Below are 23192 nucleotides of genomic sequence, written 5' to 3'. Positions count from 1 at the left end.
TGAATATCATACTAAATAGCCTTGAAATGTACATTGTTTGCCTCCAACCTGAGAAGAAACAACTACTCTACAATCGTTAACAGTACACTTGATATACTTTCACTATTCAGAGATGATTTTATATCCTGTCATTTTTTTTTTATTACGTGACACCTCCAAGAAGTCCAAAGACTCATCGAGGGAGAGCATCCACTCCACAGCTCTCTGTCTCCACAACTCAATCCACCAACTACAGTGAGCTGCAACTACCATCATCATCATCTACGCCAATGCCATCTACTGGTCACCACCACTAGTATTTTCACAGACAATCACAAACATCAATGCCCATGGCAGGATTTGAACCCGCAGCCTTTTGGCTAGAGAGCAGATAAGCTAACCACTCGGCCAACCAGACCAGCAAAATTATGTCAGGAGTGGGATCCTACCAATCTTACCAATGTACAATCCTCAGTTAACTTAGTTTTACATATGACAATAATCCTTGGGCAAAATAACTGTCATTCCCATGAACTCATAAACATTACTTCTGATGATTCTTGAATTAATATATAACTATTTGACCTTTAACTACTTAACCTCTAGTCTAGGTGAAATCCCATAAGTCAGGCTTAGGTTTTAACTCTCTTTCTCTGCATCATTGGTTCTATGATCCTTCTCACATATGAATAATCCTATGCACACAATTTCATGTTAGTTATTTCCCTGTTCTTCTTTATTCTCATCCATCACACATTCACTCTCTAGATCTTGATGAGCAGTTTTCCCTCTTCCCTACTAAAAATCATATTATATCCCCTATATTTGCCTTTCCTCTCCTTCCACAACCTCTTAACATGCTCCTGAGTTCTTTGATCTTTAACCACACACACACACACACACACACACACACACACACACACACACACACACACACACACACTTTATTCTGCTCTATGCATTCTCTCTCTCCTCTGTCTTTCTCTCAACACACACACACACACACACACACACACACACACACACACACACACACACACACACACACACACACACACACACACACACACACAGAAGAGTCCCTCTTCTAAATGTCACATACACAAATGCAGCCTATCTTTTTAATCCTTTCCAGATCTTTTTCAACTTTGCTCTAATTGCACACCTTTTGTCTCACATAGCACTCAGACATCATGCCATTCATCGTGTATACTCTCCTTCTCAGCTCACTAATTATCATACTAGAGCAAATCCAATAAACACTTTTTGCAAGTATGCAAGTTTATTATTATCGTCATGGCTCCTCTAGGGTTTTCAAGGAATCATTGAGAGATGATTCCTTTTTAGTCACCCACACCTAATTTCTATCATATATCTATATGAGCATTGTTTTTCTTCATCTTTCAGGTCATTTGAGTCTACCTAATTCTAATATACCCATTCATTCCTCAGGCACAAATCCTCAGAAAACATTTTATGCTATGTCATGTTTTAGCATAGCACATGGCACAGATGCGAAGCAGAAATGGCATCCAAGACATCAAGAATTTAACCAAAGGAACCTTGTGTAGTGCAATGTCTGTGAAATGTACGTATTACCGATAGCAAATAGAATTTGGTTTGAAAGCAATAGTGATAGGAAAGTGTGACAAAAATGCTATGAGAGCAAGTGTCAAAAGCGTGTGTGTCTCAGGTTGCAAGATTGAAGTAGTGGATGGAACTCAGAATCTTGAAAATCTGTGTGATGTAATGGCAGATAGAATTGAAAAAGACAATTCAATATGACACGATTGAGAGAGAGAGAAAGTAAAAGTGTTGAACAAAAGAATAGTATGACTGATGTAAATAATGAAGAGTTGGCTGTAATGAGTTATATAGCTCAGTTACATTGAGTGAAACACAGGCAAAGCAAGAACTGGAGCAAATGCAGAAACGTCTGGCGAATGGGTCAACTGATAACAGAAAGAAAGAAGTGCAATATACGAGAAATGAGGGCTTGACCAAGAGAGAAAGAAAAATCAAGGAGTATCTTCTACAGCAATTCAATCATAAAAGAAGTGATCAATGAAAGATTGACAAAATTGTGCTTATGCTTTCTAGGTGTGAAAATAAATAAATTTAGTGAGGCTATTAAAGCACAAAAGGGTAATGTGAAAGAGATGATCATAATGGCTGAAACAAATGATTTGAAAGGAAAAAAGTATGACATGAGAGAGGATATGAAAGAATTACTGTAAGTTGCAAAAGAAAAGAGTCATAGAGTTAAGATAGTGAGCCTGTTGCTGCAGTATGACAGAGTAGAGCTGAGAAGGAGGGCCATAATAGCAAATGACTCAATGCATAGGTTATGCAGGAGGAGTGGTGTGGAGTTTATGGATGTATGCAGTGGTGCACTCAGGATTTAATCTTGGAGGGGGGCCCCGAGTTAAGTATATGATTTGAGAATACACACTACGCATTGCATACAAGCTATGACTGAGCATCTGCAGTGATTGGCAATACATGATACCCATGATCTCCTTTGGCCCGGCTCGGGCAAAAGAAGTAGCGCTCGGTCCGACAGAGCAATACTTCATTCGCCTCACGTTCAACAGTGGCCGTAATTCCCGAGAGCTATAGGGTATTCCCACCTTATGTGATGGCTAATTCATAAGTAGTATAGAAATAGAAGACACGACACAATATAAATAAAAAAAAATCATTTTAATTAGGAAAAGATTTTTGGAAAATTTTCTAGTGTTTTTTCCTTTTTCTTTTGGGGGCCAGGGCCCCTTGGTCCCCTCCCTGGGTTATGGATTTAGTTTGATGGGTGAAAGGCCTTATACAGATGGTTTGCATCTGAATGAATCTGGTGTTGGGAGACTGGAAAAGTGTTGTTGAGTGAAGTTAAAGTGGATGTGCAGAATCAGGGAAACTAGAGCTTTTGGGGAGAGAGGAGGAAGCTGTTGAGTGAATATGCAGACATCAGCGAAGTGTAAGAATCAACACTTTTATTCTCTCTCTCTCTCTCTCTCTCAATTGTGTCACATTTAATCTCTCTTTCAATCATATCATACATTTGCCTGAAGGTTCCTGGCATTAGGGCACATAAAGTTCAAAAGCCCCTTAGGCCCACAGCTATCCTGATGCCTTATACTAACTATCCCATTCTGTTTTGCATTTGAACTTTATGTGCACTAATGCTAAGAGCTTTTGTAACAAGCAAGTGGAATTTTTGGCATTGAGACATGGCTAACAGAAGATGATATAGTCAGTGGGATAGCCAATGAACTGCAGCCAAAGAGTGTACAAGTTCAACTGCAGGCCAGTAAAAATATCACATTTGAAACTATCTGGTGTGAGATAGAAGTCAGCAGAACAAACTAAACAGTTGGATGCTGTTATATTCTGAATGAAGGGAATTCTAATATAATAGTGTTTCATTCAAGATTTAACATAGTCTGCCATTTCCTGAGCCAAATTTGCTCATCAGACAAATAGAAAATTATTCACTTACTGATATATATTCCATAATTATAAAATAATTGTATGTTCTAATAGTTGTTAGTTATTTATCCTGTACTAATTCTTTGTAGAGTATATATATCCTATGTGAACTGTGCACGGAAACTCGGAACTTAGTCCATTTATATGGACCGTTGCCAAGGACATAGCTAGTATAACAGAAATTAAGTGCTGTATGAAATTACAAAGTTATCCACCAGCGCACATTTTAGTGCTAGTTACTATGCCAAGCTAACGAGGATCCATGAGGCAGATTTTGGTGCGAAGAAGGAAGGAGGAGACATGTGCTGTTGAATAAGAAGAGAAACGAGGCATGCAAAGGATATAACTGGGTTGAAATGACAAGAAAACTCTCTGTTTTTCTCTTACTCTTTCGCAAGCTCTTTTCTAATTCCCTCGTCTTAATTGTGAAAGACGAGAGGCATGACAGGGATTGCCAAAGAAATCTGAAGAACAGACATTTTTAGAGGGAAGCAAGCATGAATTCCCAAGCCAACAAGAGTGTTAGGGTGAATCTGGATCCTATCGAACTAAAGTGACCTAAGAGAGAAAGCTATTGAGAATCAAGGAAGTATTTTCCAGAACATGTGATAATAGGCAAAGTATATCAACCTTCCCGGTAAGGAAATCCTTTCTATGTCTTTTGTGAATGTAATAACAATAAAGGAGAACTATATTGCCTTAATGATAGTTCAAGTTTGAACGTGTGATACCTTGAAGCTTTGTTCCAAGGGAACGTGATATAAGTTAAAAACTGACTTACTAAGATTTACTGTAATAGACTGACGGGACTAAAATTCCTTGGTGTGTATTTAGCGATATGTGCTTTGTATATCCTGAACAGCTAAGCAAAGTCGACAATTGAAGTATATAGAATAGATAACCTTTGTCTAAAAGTTGTGCTTAGAAATTTATAACTCTAAGAAGGGTAGAAATCTATATGTTAAGAATTTAACCGCGCTGAGTATACTCTACTGTGAAGTTACTATTGTCTCACTAACAACTTCTTTATTTCATGATCATTTTAGTTATGTTTAGATCTTCTTTGATTAATGTAAATTCATGTATTAGTGTATTAAATGTTTTTATTTAAATTGAATCTTGTGCTTGCCTGAATTCATTTCATTGCACTGCTCATTTTACAGTTCGGATCTAAGTGGGAACTCTATTTAATGTGAAAGTAAGGAAGGATTAGAGAACTATGACTGCTATATCTTAAAAGTAATTTCTCTAAAGAAAATTCTGTCTTATTTAGGTTACTGTAGCATTGTACTTGTTGATGATTGATTCTTTAACATTATTCTTACAACCATGGACACAGAGTGGCACAATTAAATATAAATTTTCTTTGTGTTTGAAAATGAAATCAATCAGTAGAAAGAATTAAGGAATTACCAACCTCATCGATAACCTCCCTTATTGCTTTAACTCTTGTACAGTATTACCATATAGAGATTAGGCCTAGACTGTCTCATAACTGAATACCAAAAATAAATTGGAAAACTGTATTTAGGCGAAAAAGAACACACAACGAAGAAGAAAGACATCACAACAATGCTTCTATAGACCAGAGGATAGAAAAGATGATGGAGCTGTATGCATCAGTAAATAGACTCAATGAGTGGAGGACAGGTAATTATTATCGAGTATTTCAACTATGGGAACAGATTGGAAGGAGGGGAAAAACAAATGGAAAGAAGGAAATGGAATTTATGCAGTTACTAAGGGATAATTACTTTAGACAGCATGTGATGGAATATACTAGGGGTTCAAGAGTGCTCGATCTATTAATTGTATCTGATAATTTGTCTATAATGAATATGACCATATTACCACCAGTTGGTGAGAGTGATCATATGGTCTTGACCTGGGAGATGGCTAAATATGTGGAATTTTCAGTTAAGATGGAGTATATGTGGAATTACAGGGCTAGTAAGTATGATATGATAAGCTTAGGAGATTGTTTGGATCGGTGCCATAACATTTAAAACTGCAAGGGCTGGATGTTCGTAAAGGAGTGTTTCAGGGAGGTAATGGCAAACTGCATACCTAGAGTCAGAAGAGCAAATCAATGGGAAGATAAATGGATGAATATCATCATTAAGCTGGATCATTAAGCTACAAAAAAAAAAAAAATAAACAACTGTGGAGGGAATTTAAGGAGAAAGGTGATCAGCATGCTCATGAACAGTACAAGGCACAGGCCCAGAAGGGTAACTAGTATGGAAAGAAAGGCAATAGCAGAGAATGAAAGGAAGTTAGCAATGCAGGCTAAAGAGAATCCCAAAAAGTTCTTTCAATATGCTGCAAGTAAAAGAAAGATTGTTTATAGTAGAATGATTTTAATCAATGCTGATGATAGGGTGGTAACTGAATCAATCAAAATAGTAGAATTAAGTGAAAGTTTGCAACCATACATCATTCCACATAGTGATATTGCAGGAACGCCAGTCAAAAGTTTCTATTGGAAATCAGGTAAATCAAATGGAGGTGCATAGTATATTACAGAACCTTAATGTGAATACAGCTGTGGGACTGGACGGTATACCAGCTCGAGTTTTATGTGATGTAGTGAGGAATTGTCGGTGCCTTTGACCATATTGTTTAATCTACATCTCAGCTCTGACTGAGTCCCGAGGGGGGTGGAAAGAGGAGAAAATAGTTCCATTGTATAAAGGGGACTCTAAGACTGATGTTGCAAATTACCAAACAATCAGCATATCAGGAGTTGTTATCAAAGTATTTTAAAAGTTGGTCAAGAATGGATGGATAGATGGAAATGGGATACTTTATTAGGGGTAGAATGGTTTTGTGAAGGGTAGTTCATGCCTCAGTAACTTGCTCACATTTATAACATAGTGACAGCTGAAGTGGATAAAGGTAATGGGTTTACAGTGATATTGCTGGACTTTGCAAATGCCTTTGACAGTATATCACATGGAATTCTAACTTCAGCACATGGGGATGGATATAGGGTTGGTGAGGTAGAGGGTGGTTGATGAAGAGATATTAGAGAGAGTTTATTCAGGAGTAGAATCCAGAAGAAAGTCTGTGACTAGCAGTGTGCTACAGAACTCTGTTCTTGGGCTGCTACTGTTTAATTTGTACATTAAAGATATAGGAAAGGATCTGAGAGGAACTGTTCAGTTATTTGCTAATGATGCAAAGTTGGATAGAGAAATAGTTAATACAGATAATGTCAAAATTTTGCAGAATGATTTGCATAAATTGGCAGACTGGGCAAAGGAGAATGGATATCAGTTTAATGTGGAAAAGTATAAAGTGCATTTTTGGGTGAAAAGATTGCCAGCTGTATACCACATTGGTGGAACTGTACTCCGGGAAATTGATGAAGCCAGAGACTTGGGAGTTAAAGTTTGGGTGGTACTTAGCAAAAGTGGCTAAAGCAGCTTGTCGAATCACTTGCTTACTGAAGAATACTTTGATAAGCAGAGACAAGCAGGTTACTGTTCCTCTTTATTGAGCCTTGATAAGACCCCATCTTGTTTACTGCATGTAGATCTGGGTGCCAGAGTTTCTTGGTGATGAGGAAGAGGTGGAGGTGATCCAGTGGAGAGTGACCAAGGTGGTAGCCAGTCTATGGAATGAACCTTACAAGAACAGGTTGAAGATTTGTGGGCTACAGTAACTGGTTGACAGAAGAAAAAGGTGTGATATGATTGAGACAATCAAATTATTGAAGGGTTTTTAGAACATTACTTCAGAGGCAAGTTTTTCAGAACAGGTCTGGTGGGGGAAGAAACAGGGGCCATCCATGGAAAATGAGTAAGAGTAGTTAGCAAGGGTGTCAGAACTAGGTTTTTTGATTGGAGAGTAGTGAATAAATGGAATAGGTTACCAGAGTCTGTTGTGGGTGCCATGACTGTAAATGAGTTCAAAGCAAAGTATGATAGATACTGCACAAATGTTGGATAGTTCTTGACATGATGTTTAGGCCCTCCCTCGATGAGTCTAAGGACTCCTTGGAGTAGCCTGTAATAATAATATCATCACAGGGTTTTTATTTATCATTGAATTCTTTTTATGTGAATCCTAATCCACAAAAGATTATAAAACTTATCATATATTTAGTTATACAATTCAACTCAGGTCTCAAAAAATAGAAAGGAGGGCACATTGTCCTCACAATGGGTGATTTTCATTGCTCTAGTAGAATCTACTACCTAAAGATGTATACAAACACCAAATGGCCATGGTGTGATTCAAACCAACAACCTATTGTTGTAAACTATTGTTGTAACCAATAGGTTTTTGGATTTGAATTCCTAAGCAATCAGTCAGTTAAGCCTATAGATTTTCAATAAGAAATTAAGTTATATTTTTCAAGATATACAATTTTTATGTACAGAAAATTTGCTTCTCTATTTGTTACCCATTAATCTCACATCTATTAACAAAAATAAAATAAGAATATATCAACATACATTATTTTTGAGATAAACATTATTTTGAAGATGTTGTTCTAAAATTGTATACTGTGCATTTATACTTTGATTCTACAGTTTGTTAAATAAAGATTTATTCACGGATTTTTAAATGCATTAATAAAAATAAAAAGTTAATTGAAACGTATTTGTTATAGTTTACAATACAAGATTAAATATGACAAAGATCTATTATATTAAAAAAATTTGATTTCATTTTATTTACTTTGATTTCCTCTTCAAATGGTTTAGCAAATGGAGAACCTCGCATAGCCTGTGTTTTGACTATCTGATCATCTAAAAGAGTTTGTATTTCATCAACTGAAGCAAGTACATATGTGCCTGTATCACGGTGGGGAAGTAGAGCTAAATATACTTCTTCCCATTCTTCTTTCATTTTCATTAATGAACTCTCCAGTGAATATTCCTAAAGAATTTCAATATTAATAATCAGGTATATTCAGTATGTGGTAATATTAATTGCTACACTTCACTGAAATGTGGAAGATAATGATTTCTATCTTCATAATATTACACCATAATATTAAGAAGGACAGAACTTGATATCATACCAATGAATAGTTTTGTAATAAAATATATAAAGCATAATACATGAATGCAAAGTATATGTTCTTTCTTTCAATGTTAAACAATATGCAACACTCACTATAATAACATGTGGAATCCATAATAATTCCATGCCATTCAAAAGACAGAGAATGTGAAATATCAAATTCTATAGTTTTCACCTTCTCCAGCTAAAATTTCCTTGCTTCTTTGTCACATGCATTTTTTATGTATATTTTTTCTGTAAATTCTGAAAATTGCCCTGATCTCTTTGACTTTTTATCAAAGAAACTTGATTTTAAGCAATCTGACTACACAAACTGTGAGATCATATTTCTTAGCTTAATGCCTGCACTCAATCTACTTAACACATTTCATTCATTTATCAAACAGAACAATTCTTGCCACTCATCTATTAACTATGATCTTTATTAACTACCTTTCTTCTTCTTCCAGCATTTTTCCTTTCAACTTCATGGGGAGGCTCGGGGTGGACAGGGGAACACAGCGTGAGAAGAGTTGATGCTCCAAACGAATGTGAATGGATCTGTAGACAAAAAGGGAAGGGGATGACCTGGAATCAAGGGGAAAACAGCTGGATTTGAAGAAGGTTCTAAGATGAATAAGGAGAAAAAGAAATGACTTGAGTTAAGTATGGAGAAATCACATCAAATAAGTGGTATCAGTGGAACTAGCTATAGATCCAGGAATGAGATTATATGTTTCTATACAAGTGCTACAAGTGTAAGAAACAAGGCAAATGAAAGGGTTGCATTAATTGAGTCTCTTCACCCAAGTATTGTTGGAATAAGTCAGACATGGTTGAATGAGGATGACATCCTGGCAGGAATAGAGATGGAAGGGTATGATGTGTTTTGTCAAGATAGAAAAGGTAAAAAAAAAAAGGGGAGGGGGATGCTATTGATGATAGAGAAACAGTTATGTCCACACAAGGTAGAGATACAAGAGGGAAATAGTGCCACTGGTTTTGAGGCATTATGGTGTGAGATAGAGGTAAATAGAATAAAATACTTAGTCGGATGTTGTTATAGACCTGGTAATGTGGATGGTAGTGACCATGAAATGTATAATCGAATAAGCCAAGCAAATAAGAAAAGGGTGATCATTATGGGAGATTTTAATCATAGTAACATAAACTGGATGATGAGATAGCAACTGTAAGAAAAGGAAATGAGTTTCTTGAGTTTTTGAGGGCCAACTACCTCACGCAGTACGTAACAAAGGGCACACGAGGACTGAGGATCTTAGATTTGATCATCTCATCTCATCTCATCTCATCTCATCAGAGAATGCAATTATAAATGAGGTGTTAAATCACCCTCCAGTTGGTGAGAATGACCACGAAGTGATTACTTGTGTGGTTGCCAGCATCATGAGGACCTCTGTGAGGAAAGGGAAAGTCCCTTTCCTCACAGGGGTTAGTCCACCAGACTTGGGGAATTACAAGGCTAGTGGATTACGAGGAGCTCAGGAGACAGCTTGCAGGTGTAGCATGGAATGAAGAGTTAGCTAGAAACGAGATCAATGCAGCTTGGGGAAAATTCAACAACTGTCTTCTAGAAGCAATGTCTAAATGTATACCAAGGGTCAGAAGTTTAAATAAGGTAGGTGTGTAAAATAGATGAATGAAGAGATTAAGCATGCAATACAGAGAAAAAGGTCATTATGGAGACAGAATGGAGGTGTGGTAATAATCAATTTCATGAGGATTACAAAGACCAGGCAAGGAGGGTGACTTGGTTGTCAAGAGTCAAAAATTGAAGTATGAGCAGCAGCAGCAGAGCTAATGAAGCCAAAAATAATCCTAGGGAGTTCTTTTGATATTCAGCCAGGAAAAAAAAAAGAAGAATGATTATGGAAGGATGACATTGATTGGAGAAAATGTTATAAGAACAACTGCTGCAGAAGATATAATGGAGATACATAATGAGCAGTTCCTAAAGGTGACTTAATGGAGAGCCTGAGAGCAGTTGATGATGAGGAGGAGAGACTGGCTGTAAGTGAGCAAGAGATATATGAGGAATTTAGCTAACATGATGTTAATAAGGCTGTAGATCACCAGGTATTTTGAAGGAACGTGCTAGAGAGTTTGGAATCTGCTGGACATTTATTTAATACGAGTCTTACACTGGGTCAAGTTCCAAAAGAGTGAAAGGAGGGCAAGATTTTGCTGCTTTATAAGGGAGGATAGACCTCCCTTATCAATTTATAGGCCTATCTGTGTCAGATGTTGTGGTTCAGGTGTTGGAGAGGCTGGTGAGAACCAGGATCCAGAATTTGGCTTTCAACAATGGCATTATCATTAATAACAGCATGGATTTGCTAAAGGGAGGTTATGTTTTAGTAATCTACTTATTACAATAAGGTGACATCTTCACTGGACAGAGGAGAAGAAATATACACAGTAGTATACTTATATTTTGTAAAGATTTTTTAACCGATTACCGCATGATAAGCTAATAGTCAAACTAGAGTAGATGAGGTTGGATATTAGATTACTGCATTGAATCAATAATTGGCTATCTGAAAAGTATCAGCAAGTTGTATTTGGGAGAGCAATATCCAGGAAGAGAAAAGTCACTAATGGTGTGCCTCGGGGTCTGTTTTAGGGCCATTGCTGTTTAATCTATATGTTAATGATATTGGTGAAGATTTGGAGGGGGATATTCAGTTGTTTGCAGATGACACAAAGTTGGAATGAACTATGAAGTGCAGAGACAATGTTGTGGACTTACAAGAAGACTGAAATAGATTGAGCGAGTGGGCATGGGAATAGTGGATGCCAGTTCAATGTTGCAAAATGTAAAGTTTAAAAGTTTTGGAAACTTTAAAACTTTCCCACCACCAAGTGTATATTGTCCCCACCAATTTACCCCCACCAAGTGTAAATTCTAATTTACACTTGGAGGTGGAGAAAATAAGAGATCTTGGGATGATAGTAGATAAGGATCTAAAATTTAGAGGACACATTGCTAAAATTGTGAGGATGACACAAAAGTCTTCTGGGAATGATGCAGAGGACACTGAGTTGTAGAAGTAAGGCGATCCTTGTTCCATTGTATAAGGCTCTGATTAAGCCACACCTGGACTACTGTGCACAGATTTGGTCACCTGGTTTTCAAAAGGATGAAGAGATGTTGGAAAGAGTCCAGAGGTGACTGACTAAGGTAGGTTCCGATCTCTGGATTCTTGAATACAGGGAAAAGTTGAGAAGATGCAATTTACAGAGGCTAGCGGACAGAAGGAAGAGGAGTGATATGATAGAGACATACAAGATAGCAAGGGGTTGTTATAGGATCAATGTCAAAGAGGTTTTACAGAACACAGTGAGTGATCAGGGGAGAACCAGAGATCATCCCTGGAAGCTCTATAAGGAAGTTGTAAGAAAGAGGATTTTTGCATGCAGAGTTGTGAATGATTGGAATGCCTTGCCTAAGAGTGTGGTGTCTGCTGAGAATTCGAGTGTGTTTAAGGTGCGGTATGATGAGCTGTGTGTGACAAAAGGACCTCTTAGATGAGTCTTTAACTCCATTGGATCTTAGCATAATAATAATAATAATAATAATAATCTTACAATGGTGCTAAATGGGCTGATCTCTACAATATTTGCTCATCTTTTCAAGACTTACTCAGATAGAACAGAGGAAATTAGTCTTGCTAAATTAGTAAGCAAAATTACAGCAACTACAAACCATGCCCATGGATTTACAAGTATGCCAAACCAGTCTGAAAAAAAATCAGCATGTCATAAGTGAATTGAGAGAAAAACTACAGTATCATTTTTTTTTTTTCAAAAATAAAAGAAACAATTGAAAACAATAAATATATATTAAAATACTAAGAAAACACTTATCAGTTGGCAAAAGTCAAATAACTGCAATAAAAGATAAGGATGCAACTACAATAAGAAATTAAGAACAAATCCTAAACAGACTAGAAGAATTTTATAAAGAACTCTATAGTGATCCTTCAATAGATAAATCAAATACAAATATAACTCTTTCCCATTACATATGGAATTCATTCCCCCATTCACTTCAGATGAAATAAAACAGGCATTAAAACAAATGAAAAATGAAAAATGTTCCAGTGAAGACCAAATTCACATAGAATTAATTAAATGGGGAGAAAACAACATAATTCACCATGTCACAAACTTACTAAATATATGCCTAGAAGAGGGAAAGGTACCAGAAAATTGGAAAAATTCTACTCTGATACTGTTATTTAAAAAAGATGATAAAGAAGAAGTAAAGGACTATAGACCAATTAGTATTCTCTCTAATCTGTACCAAATTCTCACAAAAAGTAATAAGAAACAGGTTAATCCCTCTTCTAGACCCAAATCAACCAGCAGAACAAGCAGGATTCTGTAAAGGCTTTAAAACAATTGATCATATTCATGAAGTAAAACAAATAATAGAAAAAGCAGAAGAAAACCAATTGCCTCTCTGTCTAGCCATTACTGATTATGGAAAAAGCATTTGATTCCATCAAACCTAATTTTATTTCATATCCAAACACAAGTAGTACAGTAGTAAGTAAGTGGTACAACATGATTTACCAACAAATTAGGATACATTACAATGAGATCAGCTTAGATTTGGTAGGTGAATTATACAGGGAATAATAATTAAATATGAAAAAAGGAAACTAATACATAACTTATTATGTATTAGTTTCCTTTTTTCATTAGTTCCTCCAGTATCTTGCACAATCAACTGCTCTTTCCATGCAGGATATAAGGTCCTCTTTTGCACAAGGCGATGGAAGAAAGGGACAAGAAGGAAGGTGTTCCATGGACTGGGTTGTCCCACACTCACAATTGTCTAGGCCAGTGTGGTAACCCCATTTGATGAGGTTTTGTTTGCAGCATTCCGTCGTCTGGAGTCTGTTTAGGCTTTTCCAAGTATTCCAGTCCAAGTGGGCACCACGTGGAAGATGTTCGGCTGTTGGAATACCAGTATTATTTTTAGGATATAGTACAAGCCATTGCTGAAGTCTTGTCTCTGGGAGGTTTTTAGGTGGTTCAACAGTTGTAAGGAAGCTATGTCGGGATCTTAGTCTTTGGGGCACTGCGGTCTGGCCGAACAGCGGGTGGCATTCATTTGTCTGCTTCTTTCATCAGCTGAGCATGCAGATCTTTGAATTGAAGGGGGGGGTGCAATACCAGCCAAAGTATACAGGTCTTTTAGTGGTGTTGATTTCAGGCATCCTGTAATTAAGCAGCAGCTTTCATTCAATGCTGGATCAAGTTTTTCAGCATGGCAGGATCTGGACCATACTGGGCAAGCATATTCAGCAGAAGAATAGCAAAGGGCCAAGGCAGAAGATCTCAGTGTGCTAGGGTCTGCACCCCCATTTGGAGGAGGTAAGCTTTCTTAGTATGTTGTTTCTTGCATTCACTTTTACCTTTGTTTTTTCTATATGGGTTTTATATGAGAGGGTGCGATCGAGAGTCACACCGAGGTAGATTAGTTTCCAGGAATGTTCTATATTAGAGCCTTCCCAAGAAATCTATAGCTTCCTGTTGGCTTCCTTATTGTTAAGGTGGAAAAGGCCAGTCTGGGTTTAAATGGTTTGGTTTTAGTTGATTGCTGGTATAGTATGTGGTTAGACTATTTAAGGCAAGTGATAAAGTAGTTTCAATGGGCTTGAAATTTTCTGACCGAGTAGCTATGGCAAGGTCATCAGCATAGATAAAATTTCTAGTTCCTGGAAAGATGGGGAGATCATTGATATAGATGTTGAAAAGTAATGGTGATAACACACTTCAATGGGGGAGGCCATTTTTTTGGTGGTGCCAGCGGCTCTTCCTACCCCCAAGGTCCACGTAAAAGCATCTGTTTTCCAAGAGTGATTGGATCAGGAGGACAAGGTGATAGTCTCTAGTTATTCTGTATATTTTATTTCTGAGTGTGAGATGGTTCATGGTATCATATGCTGCAGTTAGGTCTACAAAGACTACTCCTGTGGCTAGTTTTTGCACCTAACCATTTTCTATACATTGAGTGAGGTTAAGAATTTGTGATGTGCAGGATTTGCCTGGTCTAAAGCCAGCCTGCTCAGCAATAAGATGGGGTTCAATTAGGGGTTGTAGCCTATTCAAAATTAATCGTTCATAGAGTTTAAAGAGGTTGCTGAGTAGTGATATAGGTCTGTAATTTTTTGCTTCGGTTGGGGCTTTCCCTGGTTTCAGAAAGGCCACCACTTTGGCATGCCTCCAGATAGTTGATATCCTTAGGGTTCTGAGGCAAGTGTTGTATAGGTTTAATAACCACTCTTTAGTCCTGGTTCCAAAATGTTTAATCTGTTCATTACAGACATCATCAAGGCCTGCAGATTTTCTAGGTTTTAATAGGTTTATGGCAGCATTGAGTTCAGTGATGGTGAAATCTGAGTTAATCATATTTTATTCTTCACTTGGGGTTCTAAGTATCTTATTTTTTTTGTGTGTTTTTTAGTGAATTTTCCATTCAGCAGCAGCTGGTGAGCAATTTGATTAGCTGTTACCAGCAGATGCTCATATGGCTTAGTGAAATCCTTCTTAATCCTTCCTTATTGATAAAGTTCCATGCCTTTCTACTACTATGGGTCATATCAAGGACTACTATTTCTTTTTTCCATGAGGAACGCCTTTCCTCTGCCATCTTAGAGCATAATTTTTCTCCTACTTGGATAGTCTCTTCGGAGAAGGGGTTGGTGTTGTGAAGTTGTAAGTAATCAGCATACTGGACTTGTATGCCACTGGAAAGGCCTGGAATGTAGTTTGTACGGCATCCTCGAGGGATGTGTTTGGTGGAGATTTTCCTCAGTAATTTTATGAATTCTGGATACTCTTGAGGGTTTGGAGGGACTTCTTCTATGGAGCGGTCAAAATCTTCCATAAAACCCTTCCAATTAGCTTTTTGGAAATTAAATCGTCGTCTGTAAAGGACGGTGTTAGGCATAATTGCTAAATTGATTTGAAGCATTATAGGTCTATGTTGAGTATGTGGAATCAGATTTAAAACCTTTTTAACACAGATGTTGGATATTTTTGAGCTAACAAATATGAGGTCAAGGTTATAGCCTCGCTTCTATCTGCCACTGTTGAAAGATGCTGGAAGTTTTGGATTATGTATCAGGTTTAGAGAAAGGTTTTCAGTCCATTTTTCAACAAGTTCTCCATCTCCGTTGGACTTTGTGTAACCCCAGTTAACACTATGGCTGTTAAAGTCACCTAATACAACATTAGTCATGTATGCATTATTATTGAGGAGGATGTCAGGGAAGGAGATAGCTTCTTCTGGTGGTTTATAGACTGAGGTGATTGAGATATTTTTAAATGTGATCATAATAATCTCAATGTTTCTGTTGTTCGTTGAGTCAATGGACGATGGGATCAAGTTCTCTTTTGTAAATATTGCACTGCCATATTTATCGTGTGGGGTATTTCTTTGATGAGTTTCATGCCATGGATGTAAGGTCTTGCAGCACCTTCTCCTCTGTGAGCATCTTGCAGCCAGAGCACATCACAGTCATTATCTCTGCAAATATTTGCAATGAGATCTTGCTTGACACTGGAGAAACCTTCAATATTAAATTATATTATTTTTAGGCTTGGCCCCAGGTAGGATCCTTTAGTACAGAAATTTGGGAGTATTTTAGTTTGATCACTTGCATTTGGTTGATAGCACACTGCAACAGCAACAATCCAACTTCACAGGAGTAGCAATAAAATATCAATTGAAAAAGGTGTCCAACAAGGAGATTCTCTATCACCCAAAATCTTTACAACAGTCATTCAAGAAATATTTAATAATATAAACTGAACAAACCTTGGTATAAAAATTAATAACAGAAACTTAACACACCTAAGATACGCAAGTGTCTAAGTACCTAAGTATGTATTATGTACTAAGTATCTAATACGCAAGTATGTAAGATACTTCTTGTGAGCTTGCTGATCACCTTCTCCTTATATGCGTTCAATAATATTTTCTTTTTTTGTGGGCTCTTGCTTAAATACTACTATTCATCCATCTAACCCCCTACCTGATTAATCCACCTGACACTGGGTATAGTATCTAAAGGAGGTTGCAAAAGTTTGAATTTTGCAACCTCCAAAGTCAAGATCACATGATCACTCTTCCCAATCAGAGGCGGTAGTACCCCCTTGGTTACAGAGACAGATCTTCTGATCCTAAGACCATATCCAACACTCTCAGCAGCAAGTGATGGCAAGGACACAGAGTCCTTTCCATTATATGCTGTTTCAAGTAATTATCTCTTAGTAAGTGAATAAATTTCATTCCTTCCCATCATGTGATCTTTCCTTCTTCCAAACCAAGTTACATGTTTCTGTAACTTGAATCCCCATAAGAGTTAGACGTTCTTTATATTAATTTGCTGATGCATATCTTCAACATCATCCGTTGAACTTCTTGGCCAACAGCAGCAACTAACTGTATATTTTGTCCTATGGCCTTTGTCTCACAAATCAAGTCCACAAGACTATCTTCTTGATCTCCTACTTGTTTTGGTTACAATTCATCTGCTATCATCAGAAATATCCCTTGTCCCATTTTCTCTATCGTCCCTAAAAATATTATACCCCTTCACATTCTATACCTATATCTACATCATATAATATGGCCATATCATAATATATAAGTATATGTACTTGTATATGGAAAGCAGTCGTGAAGGATGTAGTTGAATCATATTCTTGTTCACATTCTGAATAAGAAATAACAATGTTTTGGTAAATAAATACAATTAAAACTATGGTATTTTTTCAAACATTTTCATGCATTTTTTCCAAGTAATCTTACCCTTGTAGCAATTGAACTAATTGGTTCAATTTTTTCTGTGTAATCTTGAACTTTAAGCTCCAAAAGTTTCCGCAATGAAGTACCTGTATCAGGAATAATTTCCTTACCAATAATATGAGATACTTCAATCCAGTGGCGTGTTCTCATTCCTGGATTGCAGAGTACTCCTATAGCAGGAATATTTTTCTGAAAAATATGCAGAATTTCATTATTCTTTGATGATTAATTAATTTGATCTATTTGTTTCAAATAGAGAAAAGCATAAAATATGATTATGAGCAGCTGAGGAATATGCATACTGTTAAGAATGATGCCGACAATCAGAGAGAGAAAAGGGAGGCAAAATTTTTTTGTCTAAGAAATGAATTCTGTAGAATGACATCATGCTTTTTCTGATAAAAGAATAGTGTTAGCATCATGATGAGAAAAAAAAAAATAGTTGACTAAGTTATAGTATCAGAGGATAAGTAAAAAAAAAAAAAAAAGATAATAATAATAATAATAATAATAATAATAATAATAACTTGCGGCATGTATGCTTCTCGGGAATTACATATGTGGCTTGTTAAAGAGAGTGGAGAGCGTATGTGCGCCAAATGCAGGCAGTTGGAGAAAATAAATACATTAGATATATCGATATCCGACTTTGTTGCTCCAGGAACGGAGAATAGGAAGACAAGTAGTATGATAGGAGCGAATGAGAAAATAATAGTTGATAGTGTGGAAGGTGTGAGTGACTGTGGAAGTTTAGGAGATGGTTTTGTATGGGAGAGTGAATTTAGATTAAGAGTGACTGACCTGCAGAGGGAGATAGATGAGTTGAAAGAGGAGGTGGAATGTCTAGTGAATGAGAGCAGAAGTATGAAAGATAAGATTAGGAGAATGGAAGAGATAAATGCAAGGCAAATCAGAGTAGGAGAGAGAGAGAATTTAAGGAGTATGAGTGAGAGGTATGGGGGTGCTAGAAGAGGAGAGAATGGAAACAGAAGAAGAGAGGGAATGAGAGAGAGGTATGGGAATGCCAGCAGACGAGAGGATGGAAACAGTAGGAGAGACGGAATGAGAGAGAGATATGGAAGTGCTAGAAGAGGAGAGAATGGAAATGGTAGGAGAGATGGAATGAGAGAGAGGTATGGGAATGCTAGAAGACGAGAGGATGGAAACAGTAGTAGGAGAGACAGAATGAGAGAGGGATATGGAAGTGCTAGAAGTGGAGAAAATGGAAACAGTAGGAGAGAGGGAATGAGAGAGAGGTATGGGAATGAAAGAAGAGGAGAGAATGGAAACAATAGGAGCGAGGGAATGGTAAGAGGTATAATGTATGGCGACTCAATGATCCGTGGTGTTCAAGATAGGATGCGTGAGGAGTGTTTGCCAGGAGGAACAATAGAAAGGGTGGCTATGGCAATTAAGAGAGGTGAAAGGGTGGATGAGATGATTGTGATGGTAGGAACGAATGACTTGAGTGGTAATGTAAGTCGGGCAGCAAGAGATATGAGATTTTTGCTTGAGACTGTACGGAAGAAGACAGAGAGAGGAAAAATAGTGTGCGTGTTGCCTAGGTATGATAATGATGAGCTGAGCAGAAGAGTGGTGATATTGAATGGCATAAGAGCGAGAATGTGTGACAAGAGAGGACTGGTATATGTGGATGCTTGGAGTGCGTTTGAGGAAAGAGAGGAGTTGTATGCGAGAGACCGTTTACATTTGAATGAGGAAGGACGTAGGCATCTGGAGAGATTGCTGTTCTGAACGAGTCAGTGTGTCCCAGGGAGGATGATAGCAGGGGTGGCCTCTTGTGGGAATGGATACTTGGGAGAAGGGAGACAATGTCAGGTAACACTGAGCCCAGTGGAGTCTAGAAGGGATAAGGCTGGGTATAGAAACAATGGCATTTATATGCTGTATACTAATGCCAGGAGTATCCGGAATAAGGGAGAGGAATTGGTGGCGCAGATAGCATCAGCCTGGCCAAAAATTATTGCGATCACTGAGACGTGGTTGACAGAAGGGAATATAACAACAGGAATAGAAGTCGCTGGGTATAGCATTTTTCGTCAGGATAGGAGGGGAAAGCGTGGTGGTGGGGTGCTGCTTATGATAAGTGATGACCTAAGTCCTCTAAGAGTGGAGAATTTGGAAGGAAGTGAGACAAATGATTTTGAGAGCGTATGGTGTGAGGTAGAGGTAGGCAAGACAGGATATTTAGTGGGGTGTTGCTACAGACCCAGGAGCACAGAGGATGGGGACCAGGAGATGTTTAGACAGCTAAGTTTGGCAAGTGCAAGAAGAATGATTGTTATGGGAGATTTTAACTTCAGTAGTATAAATTGGAGAGAGGAAGATGCATGTAACAATAGGGGAATGGAATTTCTAGAATTCTTGAGGGACAAATGTCTTAGGCAACATGTAACAGAGGGAACAAGAGGTTCAAAAATTTTGGATTTGGTTATAGCATCAGAAGAGTTGATAATAACTGAGTTGACGTCTCTCCCACCAGTTGGAGAGAGTGACCATATGGTGTTGACATGGAAAATGAATAGACATGCAGGAGTATCAAAGAGACGGGAACTTATGTGGAATTATAAGGCAGGTGATTATAATAGTCTTAGACGTCAACTTCGGGAAGTTTCATGGAGGGAGGAATTGGACGGCCGGGATATCACCAGTGCATGGGAAATTGTGAAAGAATATTTGTTATCAGCAATGGTAAGTTGTATACCACGAGTGAAGAAGAGGGCGCAATTTGGAGTAAAGTGGATGACAAACAACATTAAACAGGAACTGCATGCGAAAAAGAGGCTATGGAAGAGATATAAGGAGACAGGTGAAGAGAGGATGGGTGAAGAATATAAGACACAGGCCAGAAGAGTGACTCGTGTGGTAAGGAAAGCGAAACTGGAATATGAGAGGAGATTGGCCCTAAGATCCAAAGAAAATCCTAGGGAATTTTTTAGCTATGTGGCCAGTAGGAGGAGAAATGACTGTGGAAGAATGATATTGTGGGATAAAAATGGGAATAGAGTGACTGATGCAGAGGACATAGTGGAATTGTTCAATGAACACTTTATTGGAGTATTTCATCCTAGAGGAGTCAGTTTTAATGCTAGAGGGATAGGACTGGTATGAGGTCTGGAGGTACAGGAGGAGAGTGTGTTTCAGATACTGAGTACTCTGGATGTCAGTAAAGCTGTGGGACTGGATGGTATTTTGCCACGAGTTTTGAGAGAATGTGCTAGCGAATTGACAATACCTTTAACGTGGCTTTACAATGAAAGTCTGGCTTTGGCAAAGGTGCCCAGGGAATGGAAGGAAGGTAAGATAGTGCCATTGCATAAGGGTTGTAACAGACTGGAAGTGTCTAATTATAGGCCAGTCTGTGTGTCATCAGTAGTTGTTAAGATCTTGGAGAAAGTAGTGAGGGACCGTGTACAGCATTGGGCAGATGAGGGTAATGTTATCTGTGAGAATCAACATGGATTTGTGAAAGGACGCTCTTGTTTTAGCAATATGCTAGCCTTTTATAATAAAGTTACAAGAGCATTAGATGAGGGAAAGGCATATACTGCAATTTTCTTAGACTTGGCGAAGGCATTTGACAGGGTGCCACATGATAAGCTGATATTTAAGTTGCAGCACATGGGTCTGGATGTCAGATTGGTCAACTGGATTCAGGATTGGCTGTCTGATAGGTATCAGAGAGTTGTGTATGGTGGAGCAGTTTCCAGGAGGCAGAGGGTTACAAGTGGGGTCCCACAGGGCTCAGTACTAGGACCTATATTGTTTAACCTTTATATCAATGACATAGCCAGTGGATTGCAGGGGGATATTCAGTTGTTTGCGGATGATGCGAAGCTGGGAAGGATTATTAGTAATAGCGCAGATGTGGTAGCCCTGCAAGAGGATTTAAATAAGCTAGATAGATGGGCAAATGAATGGGGGTGTCAGTTTAATGCAGCAAAATGTAAGGTCTTGAGGTTTGGGAAACATCGATGGGATGCTGCATACTCTATGGGAGGAGTTATACTGGAGGAAGTAGGGGAGACAAGAGATCTGGGGTTGATGATTGATAGAAACCTGAAGTTTAGGGGACATATTGCAAAGGTGGTGAAGGTAACACAGAGGATTGCTGCTATTATGAGAAGGACACTGACCTGCAGAGATAAGAGGGTTATCATTCCGTTGTATAAGTCTCTGATCAGACCACACTTGGACTATTGTTCTCAGATTTGGTCCCGAGGATTTGAAGGGGATAAATTAACTGTGGAAAGGATACAAAGACGGATGACAAAGATGGTTTCAGGACTGTACAAGGATAGTTATGAGGATCGGCTGAGAGAATGTGGACTGCAGAGTTTGGCGGATAGAAGAAGGAGAGATGATATGATTGAGACTTTTAAACTGTTGAGAGGTGGTTACAGGGTTGACACTGGGGAGTTCTTTCGCTTGGTTGATCAGCGGGAAGGAGTGATGACAAGAGGCCATCCCTGGAAGTTACGAAAGGAAACTGTGAGCAAGAGGGTAAGGAGTGGTTTCTTTGTGTGGAGGGTGGTTGAGCCGTGGAATGCATTGCCTGATGGAGTGGTGGGAGCGAGAACGGTCAGTGACTTTAAAGAGTGGTATGATAAACTTTGTGTTTCTCAGGGGGGGGGACCTTCCCTCGATGAGTCTTGACAGACTTTATGTCTTAGGAAGGACCTCCCTCGATGAGTCTTTTGAATCCTTGGAGGCCTGAATAATAATAATAATAATAATAATAATAATAATAATAATAATAATAATAAGCAGTATGAAGAATGGACATTTAGAATGACAGGAACAAAGTAAAGAAAAGGAGCAACAGGAAAGGAATAAAAGAAAAAAAAAAACTTAATGAATTTCAGATACCTGTAAAAGATAAAAGGAGATTATAATTAGTAAGCTGCAGGGAATAAGAGATCATTATATGACTAATTTACATGACCAACTGAAAATGTTAAATGAAATGTCTTCTTCAAAAAACATTATAGTTTGGCATGTTGAACTATCACCATGTATACATAAAAGGTGCAAGAGAGAGATTATTTTATGATTATTATTAATATTTTATTACTACTACTACTACTTTTAACCCAGCTAAGGTGGAGGAGTCAAGAAAGGACACCGTTGAAGCCTTGCCGGTCCCAAGCCCTGAGAAATGGGGAGGGTTAGCGAGGGGCCAACCAACCCTCCTGTAAAAATACCTCTGGTTATGAAACAAGCACCAAGAAGCCTCAGAATTTGGACACTTTTATGACAATGATTACTAATCATTTTGGGACTTGGAATATATGCAGTTTTGATGAAAGAAGTGCTCTTTTAAATGTGATGAATGTCTTACAATAGTATAAAATTGGATTGTGTGTTGTACAAGAGGCACGTTGGCCGGGCCACGGCTCGACCCGCAATCAGGGGTACACACTATACTATAGTGGTGACAACAGAGGACGAAGAGTCCTCGGAATTGTGTTTTTAGTGTGATAAATTTTGGTGTAACATTTTAGATTTTAAACCTGTGAATAATTGGATGTGCACTATTAGAGTTAAGGGAAGTTTTCAAAACGTATCTATTGTGAACTGTTATGTGCCTACGGAAGAGAGCTTGGAGGAAGCCAAAGATTGTTTTTATGAAGTGCTTGAGTGTGCTTGTGCTAATCTACTGTCTTATGATGTTAAGTTAGTGGTAGGAGATTTCAATGCGAAGCCGGAGAGAGAGAGAACATGTGTGGCATCCTTTTGTAGGTTGTGAGAGTCTACACGTGGAGTGCAACGATAATAGGGCCCGACTTGCGAGTTTCACCTCAGCCACAGGATGCTTTGTAAAGAGTACTGTTTGTGCACA

The 23192-nt window shown here is 38.1% G+C and overlaps 1 protein-coding gene across 1 annotated transcript in view; it reads right to left on the bottom strand.

Moving 5' to 3' along the window:
- LOC150108468 (dynein axonemal heavy chain 7-like) overlaps window positions 1-23192 on the bottom strand; it is a 990001-nt gene that overhangs the window by 897315 nt on the left and 69494 nt on the right. Inside the window, exons 4-5 of the mRNA XM_090390473.1 lie at window positions 17333-17518; window positions 8155-8355 (exon numbers count right to left, since the gene is read on the bottom strand). Of these exons, the coding sequence (XP_090246599.1) occupies window positions 8155-8355; window positions 17333-17518 (387 nt within the window). The remainder of the gene's footprint in view (window positions 1-8154; window positions 8356-17332; window positions 17519-23192) is intronic.

The sequence above is a fragment of the Typopeltis vanoorti genome, chromosome 3 (genome assembly GCF_054136105.1).
Source record: "Typopeltis vanoorti isolate ZY-2024b chromosome 3, IOZ_Tvanoo_1.0, whole genome shotgun sequence".
NCBI lineage: Eukaryota > Metazoa > Arthropoda > Arachnida > Uropygi > Thelyphonidae > Typopeltis > Typopeltis vanoorti.
The sequence above is the reverse complement of the archived record's forward strand: the minus strand, read 5'-3'. Positions and strand labels throughout refer to the sequence as shown.